Raw genomic sequence first — 20,997 nt, forward strand, 5'->3', positions numbered from 1 at the left:
AACCTGCCAGACAGAGGGCTGCAAGTGTGGCCCCCATCACCACCAAAGGGACTGTGCTTATAACTTGCAAAATCCCTTATAGATTAAAGAAATTAAGTAGTTATGTGCATAAAAGTTATCTTTGTTACAGGCCACATAAGCAAACATCTGCACAAAGGCATTGCCAGTGTACTCCTGTTTTGCTCACTTTTTTGAAATTACAAGGTGAAATCTCTGTATGTTCAGCTAGAACAGTAGTGCTAAAATTGTTAAGCATTGCAATTTTCATTCCTTTGCTTTCCCTTTAATGTTATTTTTCATATGGCTTTAGTAAGAACACAGGAAGCCCCAGATTAAAGCCAAATGGGGCCCCAGACAAGGTAGGAGCTTTGGGTCTTTCTGCTTTGACACTCCAATGGTGACCACCTAAGGATCAAGCCAATTTTCAAACTTCTGCAATGCCTTTGCTTAATCACTTCAGCCTTCAGTCGTTTTTCACCTTATGCATCCGAGCAATTTTCACCTCCCATCCATTCACCAATAACTTTATCACTACTTATCACAATGAATTGATCTATATCTTGTTTTTTCCACCACCAATTTAACTTTCTTTGGGTGTTACATTTTGCTAAGAATTATTTTTTCCAAATTCATTTTAACAGGAATATTAACCACTTCACCACTGAGGGGTTTTACCCCCTGACCACCAGAGCAATTTTCACCTTACAGCGCTCCTTTCACTCATTCGTCTATAACTTTATTATTATTTATCGCAATGAAATGAACTATATCTTGTTTTTTCCGCCACCAATTAGGCTTTCTTTAAGTGGGACATTATGCCAAGAATTATTTTATTCTAAATGTGTTTTAATGGGAAAATAGGAAAAGTGTGGGAAAAAATTAATTATTTTTCAGTTTTCGGCCATTATAGTTTTTAAATAATGCATGCTACTGTAATTAAAACCTATGAAATGTATTTGCCCTTTTGTCCCGGTTATAAACCGTTTAAATTATGCCCCTATCACAATGCTTGGCGCCAATATTTTATTTGGAAATAAAGGTGCATTTTTTTCAGTTTTGCGTCCATTCCTAATTACAAGCCCATAGTTTATAAAGTAACAGTGTTGTACCCTCCTGATATAAATATTTAAAAAGTTCAGTCCCTAAGGTAACTATTTATGTATTTTTTTTTATTGTACATTTTTTAATTTTTTTTTAATTACAAAAAAAAAAAAAAATTGGGAGTGTGGGAGGTAATGAGTTAATTTTTTGTGTAAAAGTAATTTATTTGTATGGGAAAAATGCTTAGGGTGTAGTTTTACTATTTGGCCACAAGATGGCCACAGTAACTTTTTGTTGGAATGCGACCTCCAAGCGTCCTTCCGGAAGCTTGGAGGAAGTACTTGGAGGCTGGGTAAGATCACAATGATCGCGCTGCCCATCGGAGAGCAGCGGATCATTGCGGGGCTTAGATCAACGAACGGGAATGGATTTTCCCGTTCATTGATCTCCGGGTGAGCGGGCGGCGGCGTGTTTACTAGCGGCGGGTGGCGTGTTTACGAGCGGGAGCGCGGGCAGAGGCTGATTGCGCAAAGTACGGATTTCTCCATCCCTGGGGGTTAAAGGATGGAAAAAGGGACGGAGAAATTCGTATGCGTGGGGGTAAAGTGGTTAAGAAAAAAAATGGAAAACAATAATTATTTCTTAGTTTTCGGCCACTATAGTTTTAAAATAATACATGCTACCATAATTAAAACCTACATATTTTTTTTGCCCAGTTTTGCGTCCATCACTATTTACAAGTTTATAATTCTAAAAAAATATTAGTTGTACACCCGCTTCACATGCATATTAAAAAATTTCAGACCCTTCGGTAACTATTTAAGTTTTTTTTTTTTTTTATTGTAATTCTTTTATTTTTTTTGTTAAAAATTTTATTTGGGTATTTTTTAGGTGTGGGAGATAAACAGTTAATTTTAAATGTAATTTGTTGTGTCTTTTTGTAACAAAAATGTATGTGCATGTAGTTTTACTATTTAGCCACAAGATGGCCACAGTGAGATTTTTATTTTTCTATCCTGTGTGCAAGCGTGATTTTTTTTTTCTCAGCAAGACCGTGACCTCTGAAAAGAAGCTGTATGTTTTTCTACCGGGGACTTAGATCAATGAATGGGAGCAATTTTCCTATTCATTGATCTCTGGGCTAATGGGGGAGGCACAGGAGCGTGCCGGCGTGCGCACGATCGAGCGCGGGAGTGCACAAACGTGCACAGCAGCAGACCAGCAGCTTTTTGGACATGGAAGTCATGTCCAAAAGGTGAAAATAATTAAAGGACCACTATCGCGAAAAAAGTAGGGTTTTCTTTGTTTTCAACAGCATTTCCTGAATGGGAGTTTAACTTCCCAAATAGTAAGATACCAGCCAGCCTCCCTACTCACTTGTCACTTTGTCAGTTAGACTTTGCAACTGCTGTTGAAAACAAAGAAAACCCTGAGAATCCCCCATGAGGAGATGGACTGGCCCAAAATCTGTCAGTTCTTTCAGACTTTAACTACCTACTTTTTTCGCGATAGTGGTCCTTTAAGTTAAAAGATCTCTTGCCTTTTTAGTCTACCCAACCACATTTAGACATGTTGTTTTCAACAGCATTTCCTGAATGGGAGTTTAAAAAGAACAGGAAGACAATGTGATCAGATAAATGAAAAATCATTTTGTTCTAATGCATTTACTTACTTGCGCTCAACCTGTAGTTCACTTATGGATTTCTGCGTCTTCAGAAGCTCTGCTTTGATAAACTGGAGGGCCTTGAATGCTGTAGATGTGATATACTTTGACTTTGCAAAGACCTTCAACACTGTTCCCCACAGAAGTCTGGTGCAAAAGTTGAGGATGCAAGGACTGTGGAAGAGTCTGTGTGCATGGATAGGGAACTGGCTAATAGACAGAAAACAAAGAGTTGTGGTCAATGGATCGTACTCAAAATGGGAGACTGTTAGCAGTGGGGTCCCACAGGGGTCTGTACTGGGTCCAGTGCTCTTCAATTTATTTATTAATGACCTAGTAGATGAAGTAGTGAGCAATGTTGCTATTTTTACAGATGATACAAAATTGTGCAGAATCATCAACTCTCAGAAAGATAGTGTCATATTGCAACAGGATCTGGATAGGATGGCTATATGGGCACACACATAGCAGATGAAATTCAATGTTGACAAATGTAAAGTCATGCATTTTGGTCGTACCAATGGTCTAGCACCATACAAAATAAATGGGATACAGTTGGGGACATCAAACTTGGAGAAGGACTTAGGAGTACTCATCGACAACAAATAATTAAATAATCGTGCGCAATGCCAAGCCGCTGCAGCTAAAGCTAACAAAATTTTGGGATGCATTAAAAGGGAAATAAAAACTCGAGATGCTAGCCTAATATTGCCCCTGTTATAACTCTCTAGTAAGGCCACATCTGGAATATGGAATTCAGTTCTGGGCACCACATTACAAAAAAGATATTGCAGTTTTAGAGCAGGTGCAGAGACGAGCAACAAAATTGATACGCGGGATGGAAGGTCTCGCTTACCAAGAAAGGTTAGATAAACTGGGTTTATTTAGTCGAGAGAAAAGACGCCTTAGAGGAGATCTAATTAACATGTATAAATACATCAGAGGGAAATATAATAGCTTGGCGGATGAGCTTTTTGTCCCTAGGCCTTCTCAAAGGACTAGAGGACATGATCTGCGCATGGAGGAAAAACGTTTTAGCCATTTATTTAGGAAAGGGTTCTTTACAGTAAGAGTGATTAAGATGTGGAATGCATTGCCACAGGAAGTCATTATGGCAAACTCTATACCTGCATTTAAAGGGGGCTTAGATGCTTTCCTTGCGTTGAAAGACATCCATGGCTACAATTACTAGGTTATGCCTAATGATGTTGATCCAGGGATTTTATCTGATTGCCATCTGGAGTCGGGAAGGATTTTTTCCCTTTTGGGGCTAATTGGACCATGCCTTGTAAGGGTTTTTTCGCCTTCCTCTGGATCAACAGGGATATGTGAGGGAGCAGGCTGGAGTTGTACTTTGTACTGGTTGAACTCGAAGGATGTATGTCTTTTTTCAACCAAAATAACTATGTAACTATGTAACTATGATGTCACTTCCATGCCAGGAGGAGAAGATGTAGAGTGCAGATAGCTTTATCAGAGCTGCATGGGACATTTTTAGCGGTGAGTAAACTAATTCTTACCCAGCAACCATAAACTGGATTTATCTAGAAAACTTGAAGCACAAAGCCTGCAAAAGCAAAATACTACACAGGTCATCTTTTAGTTAATAATGTACTATAGAAAAAATCAGTCTCTATCTCAATATAAATTAACCACTTAGTAATATTTTTTTCTTTTTAATGTGGGTAGAGGTCAGGCAGTCCTTTGAGACTTTTGCATTCTATACTATCCCAACATTTTTCCACATGAGCCTGATGCATATAAAAAAGAAAATTTCAGTTCAGCACCAATGAGCTCCTGATAACACACTAGTGTGGAAGGCCTAAATATTAGGTGATCTGTACATACCTGTTCCTCTTAGCAAAACCTCTGCATTATTTAGTGGATAAAGGTCAACCTGCCAGACAGAGGGCTGCAAGTGTGGCCCCCATCACCACCAAAGGGACTGTGCTTATAACTTGCAAAATCCCTTATAGATTAAAGAAATTAAGTAGTTATGTGCATAAAAGTTATCTTTGTTACAGACCACATAAGCAAACATCTGCACAAAGGCATTGCCAGTGTACTCCTGTTTTGCTCACTTTTTTGAAATTACAAGGTGAAATCTCTGTATGTTCATCTAGAACAGTAGTGCTAAAATTGTTAAGCATTGCAATTTTCATTCCTTTGCTTTCCCTTTAATGTTATTTTTCATATGGCTTTAGTAAGAACACAGGAAGCCCCAGATTAAAGCCAAATGGGGCCCCAGACAAGGTAGGAGCTTTGGGTCTTTCTGCTTTGACACTCCAATGGTGACCACCTAAGGATCAAGCCAATTTTCAAACTTCTGCAATGCCTTTGCTTAATCACTTCAGCCTTCAGTCGTTTTTCACCTTATGCATCCGAGCAATTTTCACCTCCCATCCATTCACCAATAACTTTATCACTACTTATCACAATGAATTGATCTATATCTTGTTTTTTCCACCACCAATTTAACTTTCTTTGGGTGGTACATTTTGCTAAGAATTATTTTTTCCAAATTCATTTTAACAGGAATATTAACTACTTCACCACTGAGGGGTTTTACCCCCTGACCACCAGAGCAATTTTCACCTTACAGCGCTCCTTCCACTCATTCGTCTATAACTTTATTATTATTTATCGCAATGAAATGAACTATATCTTGTTTTTTCCGCCACCAATTAGGCTTTCTTTAAGTGGGACATTATGCCAAGAATTATTTTATTCTAAATGTGTTTTAATGGGAAAATAGGAAAAATGTGGGAAAAAATTAATTATTTTTCAGTTTTCGGCCATTATAGTTTTTAAATAATGCATGCTACTGTAATTAAAACCTATGAAATGTATTTGCCCTTTTGTCCCGGTTATAAAACCGTTTAAATTATGCCCCTATCACAATGCTTGGCGCCAATATTTTATTTGGAAATAAAGGTGCATTTTTTTCAGTTTTGCGTCCATTCCTAATTACAAGCCCATAGTTTATAAAGTAACAGTGTTGTACCCTCCTGATATAAATATTTAAAAAGTTCAGTCCCTAAGGTAACTATTTATGTATTTTTTTTTATTGTACATTTTTTAATTTTTTTTTTAATTACAAAAAAAAAAAAAAATTGGGAGTGTGGGAGGTAATGAGTTAATTTTTTGTGTAAAAGTAATTTATTTGTATGGGAAAAATGCTTAGGGTGTAGTTTTACTATTTGGCCACAAGATGGCCACAGTAACTTTTTGTTGGAATGCGACCTCCAAGCGTCCTTCCGGAAGCTTGGAGGAAGTACTTGGAGGCTGGGTAAGATCACAATGATCGCGCTGCCCATCGGAGAGCAGCGGATCATTGCGGGGCTTAGATCAACGAACGGGAATGGATTTTCCCGTTCATTGATCTCCGGGTGAGCGGGCGGCGGCGTGTTTACTAGCGGCGGGCGGCGTGTTTACGAGCGGGAGCGCGGGCAGCGGCTGATTGCGCAAAGTACGGATTTCTCCGTCCCTGGGGGTTAAAGGATGGAAAAAGGGACGGAGAAATTCGTATGCGTGGGGGTAAAGTGGTTAAGAAAAAAAATGGAAAACAATAATTATTTCTTAGTTTTCGGCCACTATAGTTTTAAAATAATACATGCTACCATAATTAAAACCTACATATTTTTTTTGCCCAGTTTTGCGTCCATCACTATTTACAAGGTTATAATTCTAAAAAAATATTAGTTGTACACCCTCTTCACATGCATATTAAAAAATTTCAGACCCTTCGGTAACTATTTAAGTTTTTTTTTTTTTAATTGTAATTCTTTTATTTTTTTTGTTAAAAATTTTATTTGGGTATTTTTTAGGTGTGGGAGATAAACAGTTAATTTTAAATGTAATTTGTTGTGTCTTTTTGTAATAAAAATGTATGTGCATGTAGTTTTACTATTTAGCCACAAGATGGCCACAGTGAGATTTTTATTTTTCTATCCTGTGTGCAAGCGTGATTTTTTTTTTCTCAGCAAGACCGTGACCTCTGAAAAGAAGCTGTATGTTTTTCTACCGGGGACTTAGATCAATGAATGGGAGCAATTTTCCTATTCATTGATCTCTGGGCTAATGGGGGAGGCACAGGAGCGTGCCGGCGTGCGCGCGATCGAGCGCGGGAGTGCACAAACGTGCACAGCAGCAGACCAGCAGCTTTTTGGACATGGAAGTCATGTCCAAAAGGTGAAAATAATTAAAGGACCACTATCGCGAAAAAAGTAGGGTTTTCTTTGTTTTCAACAGCATTTCCTGAATGGGAGTTTAACTTCCCAAATAGTAAGATACCAGCCAGCCTCCCTACTCACTTGTCACTTTGTCAGTTAGACTTTGCAACTGCTGTTGAAAACAAAGAAACCCTGAGAATCCCCCATGAGGAGATGGACTGGCCCAAAATCTGTCAGTTCTTTCAGACTTTAACTACCTACTTTTTTTCGCGATAGTGGTCCTTTAAGTTAAAAGATCTCTTGCCTTTTTAGTCTACCCAACCACATTTAGACATGTTTATCATTACCATTTAGTTATTAGTCTGTAATCTGCCTGTTTTTTTTTTTTTCTTTCAAAGCAAACCTAAAGCGAAAATAAACTTATGAGATAATGAATTGGATTTGTAGTACAGCTAAGAAATAAAGAATTACCGTACAGCGAAGAGTCTAAAAACTTCAGTTGCTATCTATGCAAAAGAGCTTCTCTAAGGCTATTCGACCCGACTTGGGTCGGATACAGTCCTGTCTTCTGAAGCACTTAAACAGCCAAGACACAGTGAGAGACAGCTTGAGATAAGGTTTTACTGCAGGAAAGTTTAAAGGCTTATTATTTCTGCTTTGTTTAATAGTTTAAAAGACAGACCACGTCTCCCCTCTGTTTAGATTTAGGCAGCATTGGCGTAATAATAGGCCCTGCAGCCTCTGCCCCCTGGGGCCCATCCGGGGCTGCTTTGGGGGGCTGAAGTGGACGCAGCATGAGGGGAAAGCTATGGCCACACTCGGCGGGGAGGGGGGACGGCCCCCCGATCCCTCACCTCGGGCTTTCCCCTCTGTGCTCCCCTCCAGCTTCAATAAGTGTCCGTGAGCAGCGGCGGGCAGTGGCGGCAGATACATACCTTCCGTGCATTCCAGCGTGGACGCTCCTCTCTCTGCTCTCTGCCTGACTTCCTGTATGAACAGGAAGCCGCGTCAGAGACTAGAGGGAGAAACTTCCACGCTGGAGCGCACCGAGCCGCTGCTCACGGACACTTATTGAAGCTGGAGGGGAGCGCAGACGGGAAAGCCCGAGGTGAGGAAAAGGGGGACCGTCCCCCCTCCCCGCCGACTGTGGCCATAGCTTTCCCCTCATGCTGCCTCCCCTCCAGCCCTTCAAAACGGCCCCAAACGGGTACGCAGTACGAAATAAGGTACTTCAATGAATGTGCCATTGAGCAAAAACAATAAAACAGTAAAAATGTAAAAAGTAGATGTAAATATAAAATAAAACCATGGAATATCTTAAAAAGTCATTTTTAGGAGGATAGAAACAATTGTTTATTTCATTAGTTTATGTTCACTTTGGGTGTATCATTGTATGTATTTATTGTCCAGCACTGCATAATATTTTAGCGCTTTATAAGTGCAATAAATAATAATAATAAATGGCAAATATGACAGAATGATGCAATGTTATAAAAAACCTATAAAACTGAAACTAAAAATATGAGATGAAATGAAATAACTAGGCTGTGTTACTTTTTTCTTTCTCTGCCTGAAAGAGTTAAACATCGGGTATGTAAGTGGCAGTTCCTGTCTGAGTCAGGACTGGGTCAGACTACAGTGTGACCCTTACTGATAAGAAATTACAACTATAAAACACTTTCCTAGCAGAAAATGGCTTATGAGAGCAGAAAATAGATAAAAAGGGTCAGTAGTTCATAGATTTTAGCTCTGGTATACTTCAATGAATGTCATTTTGCAAAAAGGGTGTGTGCATCAACCAAGTGAACCCTTATATACCTGGCTTAGCAGATGAAGCCTAATTAGCTTATTTATGAGGCATAGCTCAAGCAAGTCAGCATTCGCTTTCGCTTGCCAGGATATGCAGGGCTTTGCCAATCAATTCACCGCAAAATTTTTGCCCTGCGGGGGATTAGTTTGCGCAGCATTTAGCACTTATCCACTGCTCAGAGACCCTGTAGCCGCCTCCCTGGGGGGGAGGCTGAGAAGTGCGGGCGGCCCCCTCAAGCGCTGCCACCGCCAGAGAGAGCTGCCCTCACCCACCTCCCAAAGGATAGGACCTACCTTATTTCGTACTGCGTCCAAGTGCATTATTATGCCAGGCCAAATGTGCGCAACTTGGGAGCACTATGAACAGGGGGGGGGGGGGGTGGAACAGAGGTCACCCCAAGCCTGATAAAGTTCAAGGGTGACTCTACAGCTCCACACCCCAATGGGGAAGCAGGCTGCAGACAGCCCTTAGTGAGGGTCATCCACCACCTGCCTCCAGAAGAAAGAAACAAACGACATTTTGCAAAAAGGGTGTGTGCATCAACCAAGTGAACCCTTACTGTATATACCTGGCTTAGCAGATGAAGCCTAATTAGCTTATTCATAAGGCATAGCTCAAGCAAATCAGCATTCGCTTTCGCTTGCCAGGATATGCAGGGCTTTGCCAACCAATTCACCGCAAAATTTTTGCCCTGCGGGGGATTAGTTTGCGCAGCATTTAGCACTTATCCAGGATCGCCACGTGGAGGCCCCCCCAGGATCCCAGGAAAAGGGGGGCCAACAGAGCACTCCAAGCACCCTCACTGCTCAGAGACCCTGTAGCCGCCCCCCTGGTAGAGTTGGGCCGAACGGTTCGCCTGCGAACGGTTCCACGCGAACTTCGCTGGTTCGCGTTCGCGTCCCGCAGGCGTTCGGTTCGCCCCATAATGCACATGGAGGGTCAAATTTGACCCTCTACATCACAGTCAGCAGGCCCAGTGTAGCCAATTAGGCTACACTAGCCCCTGGAGCCCCACCCCCCCTTATATAAGGCAGGCAGCGGCGGCCATTACGGTCACTCGTGTGCTGCCTGCGTTAGTGAGAGTAGGGCGAGCTGCTGCAGACTGTCTCTCAGGGAAAGATTAGTTAGGCTTAACTTGTTCCTGTCTGGCTGCATACCGGTTCTGTGAACCCACCACTGCATACCTGTGCTGTGAACCCACCACTGCATACCTGTGCTGTGAACCCACCACTGCATACCTGTGCTGTGAACCCACCACTGCATACCTGTGCTGTGAACCCACCACTGCATACCTGTGCTGTGAACCCACCACTGCATACCTGTTCAGTGAACCCACCACTGCATACCTGTGCTGTGAACCCACCACTGCATACCTGTTCAGTGAACCTGCCACTGCATACCTGTTCTGTTCAGTGGACCCGCCACTGTATACCTGTTCATTGAACCCACCACTGCATACCTGTGCTGTGAACCCACCACTGCATACCTGTTCTGTGAACCCACCACTGCATACCTGTGCTGTGAACCCACCACTGCATACCTGTTCAGTGAACCCGCCACTGCATACCTGTTCTGTTCAGTGGACCCGCCACTGTATACCTGTTCAGTGAACCCGCCACTGCATACCTGTTCTGTTCAGTGGACCCGCCACTGTATACCTGTTCAGTGAACCCGCCACTGTATACCTGTTCTGTTTAGTGAACCCGCCACTGCATACCTGTTCTGTTCAGTGGACCCGCCACTGTATACCTGTTCAGTGAACCCGCCACTGCATACCTGTTGTGTTCAGTGAACCCGCCACTGCATACCTGTTGTGTTCAGTGAACCTGCCACTGCATACCTGTTCTGTGAACCCGCCACTGTATACCTGTTCTGTTTAGTGAACCCGCCACTGTATACCTGTTCTGTTTAGTGAACCCGCCACTGCATACCTGTTCTGTTCAGTGGACCCGCCACTGTATACCTGTTCAGTGAACCCGCCACTGCATACCTGTTCTGTTCAGTGGACCCGCCACTGTATACCTGTTTAGTGAACCCGCCACTGCATACCTGTTGTGTTCAGTGAACCTGCCACTGCATACCTGTTCTGTGAACCCGCCACTGTATACCTGTTCTGTTTAGTGAACCCGCCACTGTATACCTGTTCTGTTTAGTGAACCCGCCACTGCATACCTGTTCTGTTCAGTGGACCCGCCACTGTATACCTGTTCAGTGAACCCGCCACTGCATACCTGTTCTGTTCAGTGGACCCGCCACTGTATACCTGTTCAGTGAACCCGCCACTGCATACCTGTTGTGTTCAGTGAACCTGCCACTGCATACCTGTTCTGTGAACCCGCCACTGTATACCTGTTCTGTTTAGTGAACCCGCCACTGTATACCTGTTCTGTTTAGTGAACCCGCCACTGCATACCTGTTCTGTTCAGTGGACCCGCCACTGTATACCTGTTCAGTGAACCTGCCACTGCATACCTGTTCTGTGAACCCGCCACTGTATACCTGTTCTGTTTAGTGAACCCGCCACTGTATACCTGTTCTGTTTAGTGAACCCGCCACTGCATACCTGTTCTGTTCAGTGGACCCGCCACTGTATACCTGTTCAGTGAACCCGCCACTGCATACCTGTTGTGTTCAGTGAACCCGCCACTGCATACCTGTTGTGTTCAGTGAACCCGCCACTGCATACCTGTTGTGTTCAGTGAACCTGCCACTACATACCTGTTCTGTGAACCCACCACTGTATACCTGTTCTGTTTAGTGAACCCGCCACTGTATACCTGTTCTGTTTAGTGAACCCGCCACTGCATACCTGTTCTGACCCACTACCTCTACAACTACAGTAGAATGAAACAGTCTGGGAAGATGGGGATGTTCTGGCCCGACAACTGGACACTGATGGAAAATGCATGCAGGCTCATGCGGCCGTTTGAGGAGGTGACCAACCTGGTGAGCCGCAGTGAGGGCACCATCAGCGACTTAATTCCCTACGCTTACTTCTTGGAGCGTGCTGTGCGTAGAGTGGCGGATGAAGCTGTGAATGAGCGTGACCAGGAACCGTTACGGCAGGAACAGGCATGGGACCAATTTTCATCAGACCCAGCTGTTTCCTCAACACCTGTGGCAGCACAGAGGGGGGAGGAGGAGGAAGAAGAGAAGTCGTGTGCAGAAGACGAGTCAGACTCAGAGGATGATGAGCAAGGTGTTTCTTTGGGGGAGGAGGAGGAGGGGACAGCGGCAGGAGAACAACCTCAGCAGGCATCGCAAGGGGCTTGTGCTGCTCAACCTTCCCGTGGTATTGTTCGCGGCTGGGGGGAGGAGGTTGACTTACCTGACGTCACTGAGGAAGAGCAAGAGGAGATGGAGGGTACTGGATCCGACTTTGTGCAGATGTCGTCTTTTATGCTGTCCTGCCTGTTGAGGGACCCCCGTATAAAAAACCTCAAGGGGAATGAGCTGTACTGGGTGGCCACACTACTAGACCCTCGGTACAGGCACAAAGTGGCGGACCTGTTACCAACTCACCGGAAGGTGGAAAGGATGCAGCACATGCAGAACCAGCTGTCAACTATGCTTTACAATGCCTTTAAGGGTGATGTGACGGCACAACGCCAGCAAGGTACCACTGCCACTAATCCTCCTCCCGTGTCCACGCAGTCAAAGACAGGACGCTCCAGCGATCTCATGGTGATGTTGGACATGCGGACGTTCTTTAGTCCAACGCCTCGCCGTAGCCCTTCCGGATCCACCCTCCACCAACGCCTGGAACGGCAGGTAGCCGACTACCTGGCCTTAAGTGTGGATGTAGACACTGCTGTGAACAGCGATGAGGAACCCTTGAACTACTGGGTGCGCAGGCTTGACCTGTGGCCAGAGCTGTCCCAATTTGCCATCCAACTTCTCTCCTGCCCTGCCGCAAGCGTCCTGTCAGAAAGGACCTTCAGCGCAGCTGGAGGCATTGTCACAGAGAAGAGAAGTCGCCTAAGTCACAAAAGTGTTAAGTACCTCACCTTTATCAAAATGAATGAGGCATGGATCCCGGAGGGCTGCTGCCCGCCCCAAGACTAAGTCAGTCCCCGCACTCACAGCATCTCTGCCTGCACGCCGTGTGACTGGCTGCCTGGCCTGCCCCAAGAAGACTAAGTCGCTCCCAGTCCCTCCACACAGCATGTCTGCCTGCAGGCCGCTTGACTATCTTCTCCGCCACTACCAACAGGGTCCGGGACTCCAGGCGGATTGCTGAATTTTTTAGGCCGCTGCTAGCAGCGGCCGCTGTAATAATTTTTCTGGTGCGTGAACATGACTGCCTAATTTTTCTGGCTGCACTGCGGGCAGCTGCAACAACAAAAGAAAAGGCATGTACATGCGCCCATTCCCCTTCGTGATCATTACCTTGCCGTGGTGAAGGGGCTTGCGTATCACAATGAAGCAATGACCGGCGCCTAGATGAGTGTCTCGGGGGGCACACCCACGATAATAAGGTCGTTGCCTCATTGTGGTCAGACCAAATTTGATCAGCTGGACAGTCACTGTTCTGTCATTCAGCTACATCAGCCAGGCGACCATATGGGCTGTAAAGCCACCAAAACCTGCACTCTCGCCATGGTGCGCACCAGTCCAGCACGGCCGTCACTACACAAACAGCTGTTTGCGGTGCGTTACACGGTGAGTTTGGTGTGTCAGTGTGAAGCAGTACCTTAATTACACTACCTGATTGATGTATACACATGCAAGATGTTTGAAAGCACTTTAGGCCTGTCATTTAGCATTCAATGTGATTTCTGCCCTTAAACCCCGCTTCGCGTCAAATCCAGATTTTTCCCCGGGACTTTTGGCATGTATCCCACTCCGCCATGCCCCCCTCCAGGTGTTAGACCCCTTGAAACGTCTTTTCCATCACTTTTGTGGCCAGCATAATTATTTTTTTTTTTCAAAGTTCGCATCCCCATTGAAGTGTATTGCGGTTCACGAACTTTAACGCGAACCGAACCTTCCGCGGAAGTTCGCGAACCAGGTTCGCGAACCTAAAATCGGAGGTTCGGCCCAACTCTACCCCCTGGGGGGGAGGCTGAGAAGTGCGGGCGGTACCCCCAATCGCTGCCACCGCCAGAGAGAGCCACCCCCACCCGCCTCCCAAAGGATAGGACCTACCTTATTTTGTACTGCGTCCAAGTGCATTATTATGCCAGGCCAAATGTGCGCAACTTGGGAGCACTATGAAAGGGGGGGGGGTGGAACAGAGGTCACCCCAAGCCTGATAATGCTCAGGGGTGACTCTACAGCTCCACACCCCAATGGGGAAGCAGGCTGCAGACAGCCCTTAGAGAGGGTCATCCACCACCTGCTTCCAGAAGAAAGGGAAGCCAGTGGCATTTCACCGGAAATAAAAAGAATTCTGAATATTTCAAACAAAAATATGTAAATATCTCAAATTGCAGCAGTAAAACGTTCAGAAATGGATTTGTTCCATGCAGTATATTTTCTATGCAGAAATGTCGAAATTCTGGTATGTTGATGATTTATTTTTAGTTACACTGCAGGGGCAATACATAGAAGTGAAAAATAAGATTTAGAGAAAAAGTGATAATTATGTGATCCTAGTGATCAGGTGATAAGGAGCATCATTCCTCATTCCTTCCAGAATGTGTCAGCTGTCAAAGCAAGCAAGAATGCTGGAGTAAAAATCTACTATGTTTCAGAAACTATCATTCATATAAGGTCAGTTAATGATCGGTCCTAAAGAGGGTTTATGGCATAGAAATTACATTTTATTCTTTAGATAGTAGGCCATCAAGAAAATACATCTGGCCCACCATCTGCAGACTAGTCTGTTAGCATGCCCCAGAATATCAAAAGACTAGCCAGCACAAAAATAACCAGGGTGGAGGTGAGTATATAGGAGAAATAGAGACAGCCCACACATTGACATTTACAAACAGCACTTTGTGCATGCTTAGGCTTGGTCCACACTACACAGTTCAGTGCCATGGACGATGGATGCGTGGTGACAATATCCACGGAACGGAACATCAGACATGTCCACCGCATCAGACATTTCTTTCATTATAGCATTGTTACTATGACATGTCCGACTTCTCTCCTCCAGTGTGCATAATTACATAACTGAACATTTTTAAGACTGCAAATTGAAAAATTATTTTTTTCAGTACATACCGTAACACCTAGAAAAATGCATCAAAACATGCAAAAATGCACAGAAATGCATTAGTGCACGAGGAATCAAGTGTAAGATGCATACAAATGTGCATGTGTTTTTCCATCCACTCCCCACCTCCACCACCACCAATTTCACACAGCATAACAAAATAATTGATGCTTAGTGAAATGTATATGCAAACATTACTGTCACGGTGTCACCTAAAGCATTCCCAAATATTGTTTCAAGTGACAGATATACACGGTTTGTACATTGCTTTTAAGGAGAATCCTACCCAGCCACATTCATCACCATGAGTGATGGTGAGCACAAGCTATGTATACCCACTTGAAAAAAGGCCATGTCTTGATCCAGGTTTTTAAAATGATGGTGTCCTAGCTTTTGAAGATGCTCTGGGACTACTTTGATGGTGATAAAATGGGAGATTTGTACAGATTAAAATGGACCTTGAAGAAAGATGGCTGTCACTTCACTTTTCTCTGCCATGTCATTCCATATGAATGGGGTTTGATTGGAACCAGTTTCCTTCTACAACAGGACAGTTCCAAAGCTCAGCTCAGTGTATGGAAGACCTACGGTATTTAGGGAAGATGAAGTCAACTGCTATTATGTCTGTATTGAAGTGGTTTCAGCCCTACTGAGCTGTTGTGGCCATAGTTTGAACAAAACTAATGCCCATCAAATTGAGTGAACTTGTGGGAGGTGCCTCAGGAAGTATGTTGTGAAATTTCTTCATATTACCTAAACAAATGGATCATTAAATGCTGATGCTGGAATTCTCCAAGGCTGTCATTGGTGTAAATGGAGGACTTTTTTTATCTTTAATAAAATAAGTTTTGAATGACAGAATAATTATTTGAACTAAAAAAATTTAATTTCCTCGTCTTGTCATTGGCTATATTTCCTGTTTGTTTTGCTATATTTCCTATTCAGACTCATTTCATGTATTTTGTTCTGGATGGAAAAAATACATTTCTGAGTGGCCTCAAACTTTTAAACAGCGCTAAACATAAACTAGTTATGTGGCTGTGTGTGCCATTGGAAATGTAATGCTGAAGAACTCAGTGCAAGTAACTATACCACTGCACTTGTGCAAGTCAATAATTGCAGGGTCTGGGGCCACAGCAAAGACAGTTTGGTTCTATAGCTGAAGCTGGAATAGCGTATTGGGAAGCAATATAATGGGGTGCTATTGCTGGGAGCACTATAATCAGGACACTTTCAATGTAGCAATAAAATGGGGGCATCATATTGAGGAGCATTGTAATGGGGGCACTATAACAACTTATATTGAAGTTTATTATAAGAAGGGCATCATTATTAGGAGCATGTTAACAATAGGGCTATTATGGGATGCAGTACAATCAGGGTATTGTATTGGGTAGGATGATAGCATAGGCACTATAACAGAGACATGATTAATGGGAGCACTGTTATAAGGGCACTATTATTCGGGAAGCACTGTAATGATTTGTTTATTCTAGGGAACACTAAAACAAGGGCGTTATTATTGATTTTTCATGTTTTTGCTGTAAAAATATAGATTTTTCACGTTTTTCCCCAAAAATGCAAAAATACAAGCAATTTTTCTCGAACATTTCTCAAAATTGAAAATTGCACTTTCAATGCAAAACCGACTTTGGAGAAAATTTGAAAGCAACACTGGGTGTTAAACCTTTTGGAATGCCAGTTTTATTTGTGTTAACTGACTTGAACTGAATTAAGTGGTTTCTATCTCAACTGTTGTACCACGCGCCTACTGTAGATATTGTATGAGAGTTTCTATAACTATTTTATAGCTTCAATATACCATACAAGGCTTAAAGCCTAACTGAAGATAATCTAAAAATAAAGAGTTTAACTTACCTGGAGCTTCTGCAAGCCCCATGCAGCCGTCCTGTCCCATGGCGCTCCTCAACGATCCTCCGTTCCCCGCCGCCAGCTAGCTTCGTTACTCAACTTGTAAGTCGAGGGGCTGCCAAGCATACCCTTTTTACGCGTTCCCATCTGCAATAGCACTATTGCGGACTGGAACTCAAAGAAGGCTACGCGTGGCCAGAGCCGCGTAAGCGCAGTGGCCCGATGGGGAAACCAAAAGTAACTGGCGGCAGGAGAACAGAGGATCATGGAGGACCGGCGCATGACAGGACGGTTGCAAGGGGCTTTCAGAAGCCCCAGGTAAGTGGAACGCTTTATTTTTAGATTATCTTCAGTTCCGCTTTAAAGTGTACCAGAGCTCTCCAAAACAAAAAGATTTATACATACCTGAGGTTTCCTCCAGCCCCATCTGGTTGGATCGCTCCCATGCCGCCGTCCTCCGATGTTTGCAGCTCCGGTACTGGGTCCCCGCACTTCCATCAGTTGGCTCCAGTCTATGCAGGGGAAGTGCGCTCTTTGTGTATCTCTCCAGCAGTCGCTGGAGTGATTCATAGAGAGCACACTTCCCTTACGTCAGACTGGCACCGACTGACAGAAGTGTGGGGACCCGGTACCAGCGCTGCAGAAGATTGAGGATGGCGGCGTGGGAGTGATCCAAGCGGATGGGGCTGGAGGAAGCCCCAGGTATGTATACATCTTTTTGTTTTGGAGAGCTCTGAGTCCCTTTAACCTCCTTGCCGGTCTAATTCCCCCGGCAAGGAGGCAGCGCAGCACTTTTTTTTTTATTTTTTATTTTTTTTTTACATCATGTAGCGAGCCCAGGGCTCGCTACATGATAGCCGCTGAGCAGCGGCAGCTCTGCAGCCACTACGATCGCTTCCGGCGATCGGAGTAAGCAGGAAATCCCGTTCAGAACGGGATTTCCTGCTGGGCTTCCGCGGTCGCCATGGCGGGATGACGTCATGGACGTCGGGACGTCAGAGGGAATCCCGATCCATCCCTCAGCGCTGCCTGGCACTGATTGGCCAGGCTGCTCAAGGGGTCTGGAGGGGGGGGGTCGATGCGGCGCGGCGGATAGCGGTGGATCGGCGACGAGCGGAGGAGATCGAATGTTACAAGCAGCTAGCAAAGTGCTAGCTGCATGTAACAAAAAAAAATTATGCAAATCGGCCCAGCGGGGCCTGAGAAATCCTCCTGCACAGGTTACCCCGAGCTGAGCTCGGGATAACCGGCAAGGAGGTTAAGGTGGCCACACACCATACAATTAAAAGATCTAATTTTTCACCAATTCATTAATTACGATCGGTTGTCCCGAAAAATTGAGAACTTTTCTTTCGATCGAGAAAGATTTCCCGTTTTTTTTTATTTTTGGAGATTGGACATGTTGGAAACTTCAGACGAACTTTATCAAGATAGCAAAAGCAGATACAAATCCATTGTCCTAACTATGGTTTAAATGTTTTATAACCTGGTTTAAGATTCAACAGTAAACTAGTTTTTATAGATAGGTGTGTATTTTTTTCGACCCAGATCACCCAGCTGTTGTTGCTGTCCAATAATGAAGGAATACATAGCATTCTCAAGTCACATATTTTACAGTTTTAATCTTTATTTTTTGTAACATAGGTTGCTGAGGAAGCAATTGAGTTGCTGGACGGGAGCAGTCCAGGTTCTTCAGGAATCCCAAGAAGACCATCATTGCAGAATAGAAGCACAGATACGCATGTTAGCCACAAGCAATGAGTGTATGAAAAAAGAACTGGAAGAACTCAGACATAATTCACAGGTATTGTGATAAAGTTGCTGTTTTACTATGCCAGACGAAGCAAAGTTAGTTCTCAGATATAAAATATACTTGAAGCCTGGTAAAAAAAAAAGTTACTGGATGTCTTTACAAATTATAGAATTTATGAAAGTATGCAGTGGATGGATAGTGTACTGGTTATAGTATGCAGTGGTGGCTGAATAGTGTACTGGGTTCAAATCTCCGCTCCTTCTTTTCAGCAAGAAGTCTTTGGGCAAGACTCCCTAACACTGCAGAGTGGCCTATTGAGCACCCTTAGTGGCTGCAGCTCTCAAGCACTGAGTGCAATAGGAGAAAAAGTTAGGATTAGTATTATTAGTATTATGATGGCAATCTGCTGCTTCTAAAACTAGCACATTTTTTTGTATTTATTTGTACTGTATATAAAGAAGCATTGATGCAAAAGGAATACTTGTTTTAACCTAATGCAAAACATTCTTTGAAAAAACATTGTGAATATGCAGTTTATTTTTGGGCACCTATTCAAACAAAGATGTTCTGGAGTGGGAAAAGGTATGCAGAAGAAATATTACTAAGCTAATATGGGGACTCTCCAATTATTTATTTATTTATTTATTGTATTTATAAAGCGCCAACATATTATGCAGCGCTGTTATCATATAATCACTTGGTGTAATCATATAAATGGCACCTACTCAAACGTTACTGAAAATATAGTCACTTTAATTTGGTGCTAAAACTGCTAAAAAAGGATCTGCTTTATAATGTTATATAATTGTATTACTAATTTTGCAGGAGTTCTAAGAAACATTTTTTGCAAAATTTACACTACGTAAAATGAGCCAGGAGCAGCCCCACTCCAAATGAAATGTTTACAGACCATCAGGTGAATCCAAAATATCAAAAAAAAAAAAAAAAAAAAAGACAGAGCCAGGAGCCTCTATGTGTAGTAGGCTTGCAGTAGTAATGTGAACAGCATACAAATCTACTCATTACAATAGGTTACTTTCCACACAACCAAATTTGGCTGGCCTGCAGGCTAGCATCATGTCTGTTACTAAAGCCAGGTCTAGTTGCATTCAGTATAGGTCCCCCCAGTATAGGTAGCCAGGAATAGGTACCCCAGTATAGGTAGCCAGCTATAGGTCCCCCCAGTATAGGTAGCCAGGCATAGGTGCCCCAGTATAGTTGCCCCCAGTATAGGTTAGCCAGGTAGGTGCCTACAGAATAGGTAGCCAGTATAGTTGCCCCCAGTATAGGTTAGATAGGCAGACGCCCCCGGTATAAGTTAGAAAGGTAGGTGCCCCCAGTACAGGTTAGCTAGGTGGGTGCCTCTAATATAGGTAGCCAGAATAGCTTCCACCAGCATAAGTTAGATAGGTAGGTGCCCCCAGTATAGGTTAGTTAGGTAGGTGCCTCCAATATAGGTAGCCAGTATAGTTGCCACCAGTATAAGCTAGCTGGGTAGGTAGGTACCCCCAATACAGGTTAGATAAGTAGGTGCCCCCAGTATAGGTTAGATAGGTAGCTGCCCCCCAGTATAGGTTAGATTGGTAGCTGCACCCCAGTATAGGTTAGATTGGTAGCTGCCCCAGTATAGGTTAGATAGGTAGGTGCCCCCCCAGTATGGGTTAGATTAGGTAGGTGCCCCCGAGTATAGGTTAGATAGGTAGCTGCCCCCCAGTATAGGTTAGATTAGGTAGCTGCCCCCCAGTATAGGCTAGATTAGGTAGCTGCCCCCCAGTATAGGTTAGATAGGTAGCTGCCCCCCAGTATAGGTTAGATTAGGTAGCTGCCCCCCAGTAAAGGTTAGATTAGGTAGCTGCCCCCCCAGTATAGGTTAGATTAGGTAGATGCCTCCAGTATAGGTTAGGTAGGTGGTTAGGTAGGTAGGTCCCTCTCCATAATGGAGGCGGGGAGGGCAGCCCGACCTCTCCCTCCCTTCCTCTCCCCAGGCCGCCCTCCATGCTCCCCCCTCCGACTGCAGAGTGATTGCAGCAGGGAAGCGCTGTAAATAGTAACTCACCTCCCTGGTTCCAATCGCCGATCACTTACTAGCCGCCTGTCTCCTGCTCTGCATAGATGCGTATACACATGCTGCTTCCTGCTAAACAGGAAGTATAGTGTGTATAAGCCTCTATGCAGAGGAGAAGACCAGCGGCTAGTGAGTGATCGGCGATTAGAACTAGGGCGGTGAGTAGCTATTTACAGAGCTTCCCTGCTACAATCACTCTGCAGTCGGAGGGGGGAGCACGGAGGGCGGCCCGGGCAGCGGAAGGGAGGGAGAGGTCGGGCTGCCCTCCCCACGGCTGTGGCTCCCCCTTCCATTACAGCGCCCCCCTACCAATAGCGCTCAGGGAGGCCACACAGCTGCACGGCCCATAAAAACGGGCCTGTACAGTGCAGCCGAAGTCAGCAGAGGGGGAAGATGGGCAGGATCTCGGCATATGCTGTCTATAACCTTTCAAGCAGGCATTTAAAAAAAAAACGCTT

General features: G+C 44.2%; 1 protein-coding gene across 2 annotated transcripts in view; it reads left to right on the forward strand.

Annotated features, from left to right (window-relative positions):
* Positions 1-20,997, forward strand: part of DYTN (dystrotelin) — a 70,715-nt gene that overhangs the window by 41,970 nt on the left and 7,748 nt on the right. For both annotated transcript variants that reach the window (XM_068246926.1, XM_068246925.1), the window contains exon 5: positions 18,366-18,525. In XM_068246926.1, coding sequence (XP_068103027.1) covers positions 18,366-18,525 — 160 coding nt within the window. The remainder of the gene's footprint in view (positions 1-18,365; positions 18,526-20,997) is intronic.

This window comes from Hyperolius riggenbachi, chromosome 7 (assembly GCF_040937935.1).
Source record: "Hyperolius riggenbachi isolate aHypRig1 chromosome 7, aHypRig1.pri, whole genome shotgun sequence".
Lineage (NCBI taxonomy): Eukaryota > Metazoa > Chordata > Amphibia > Anura > Hyperoliidae > Hyperolius > Hyperolius riggenbachi.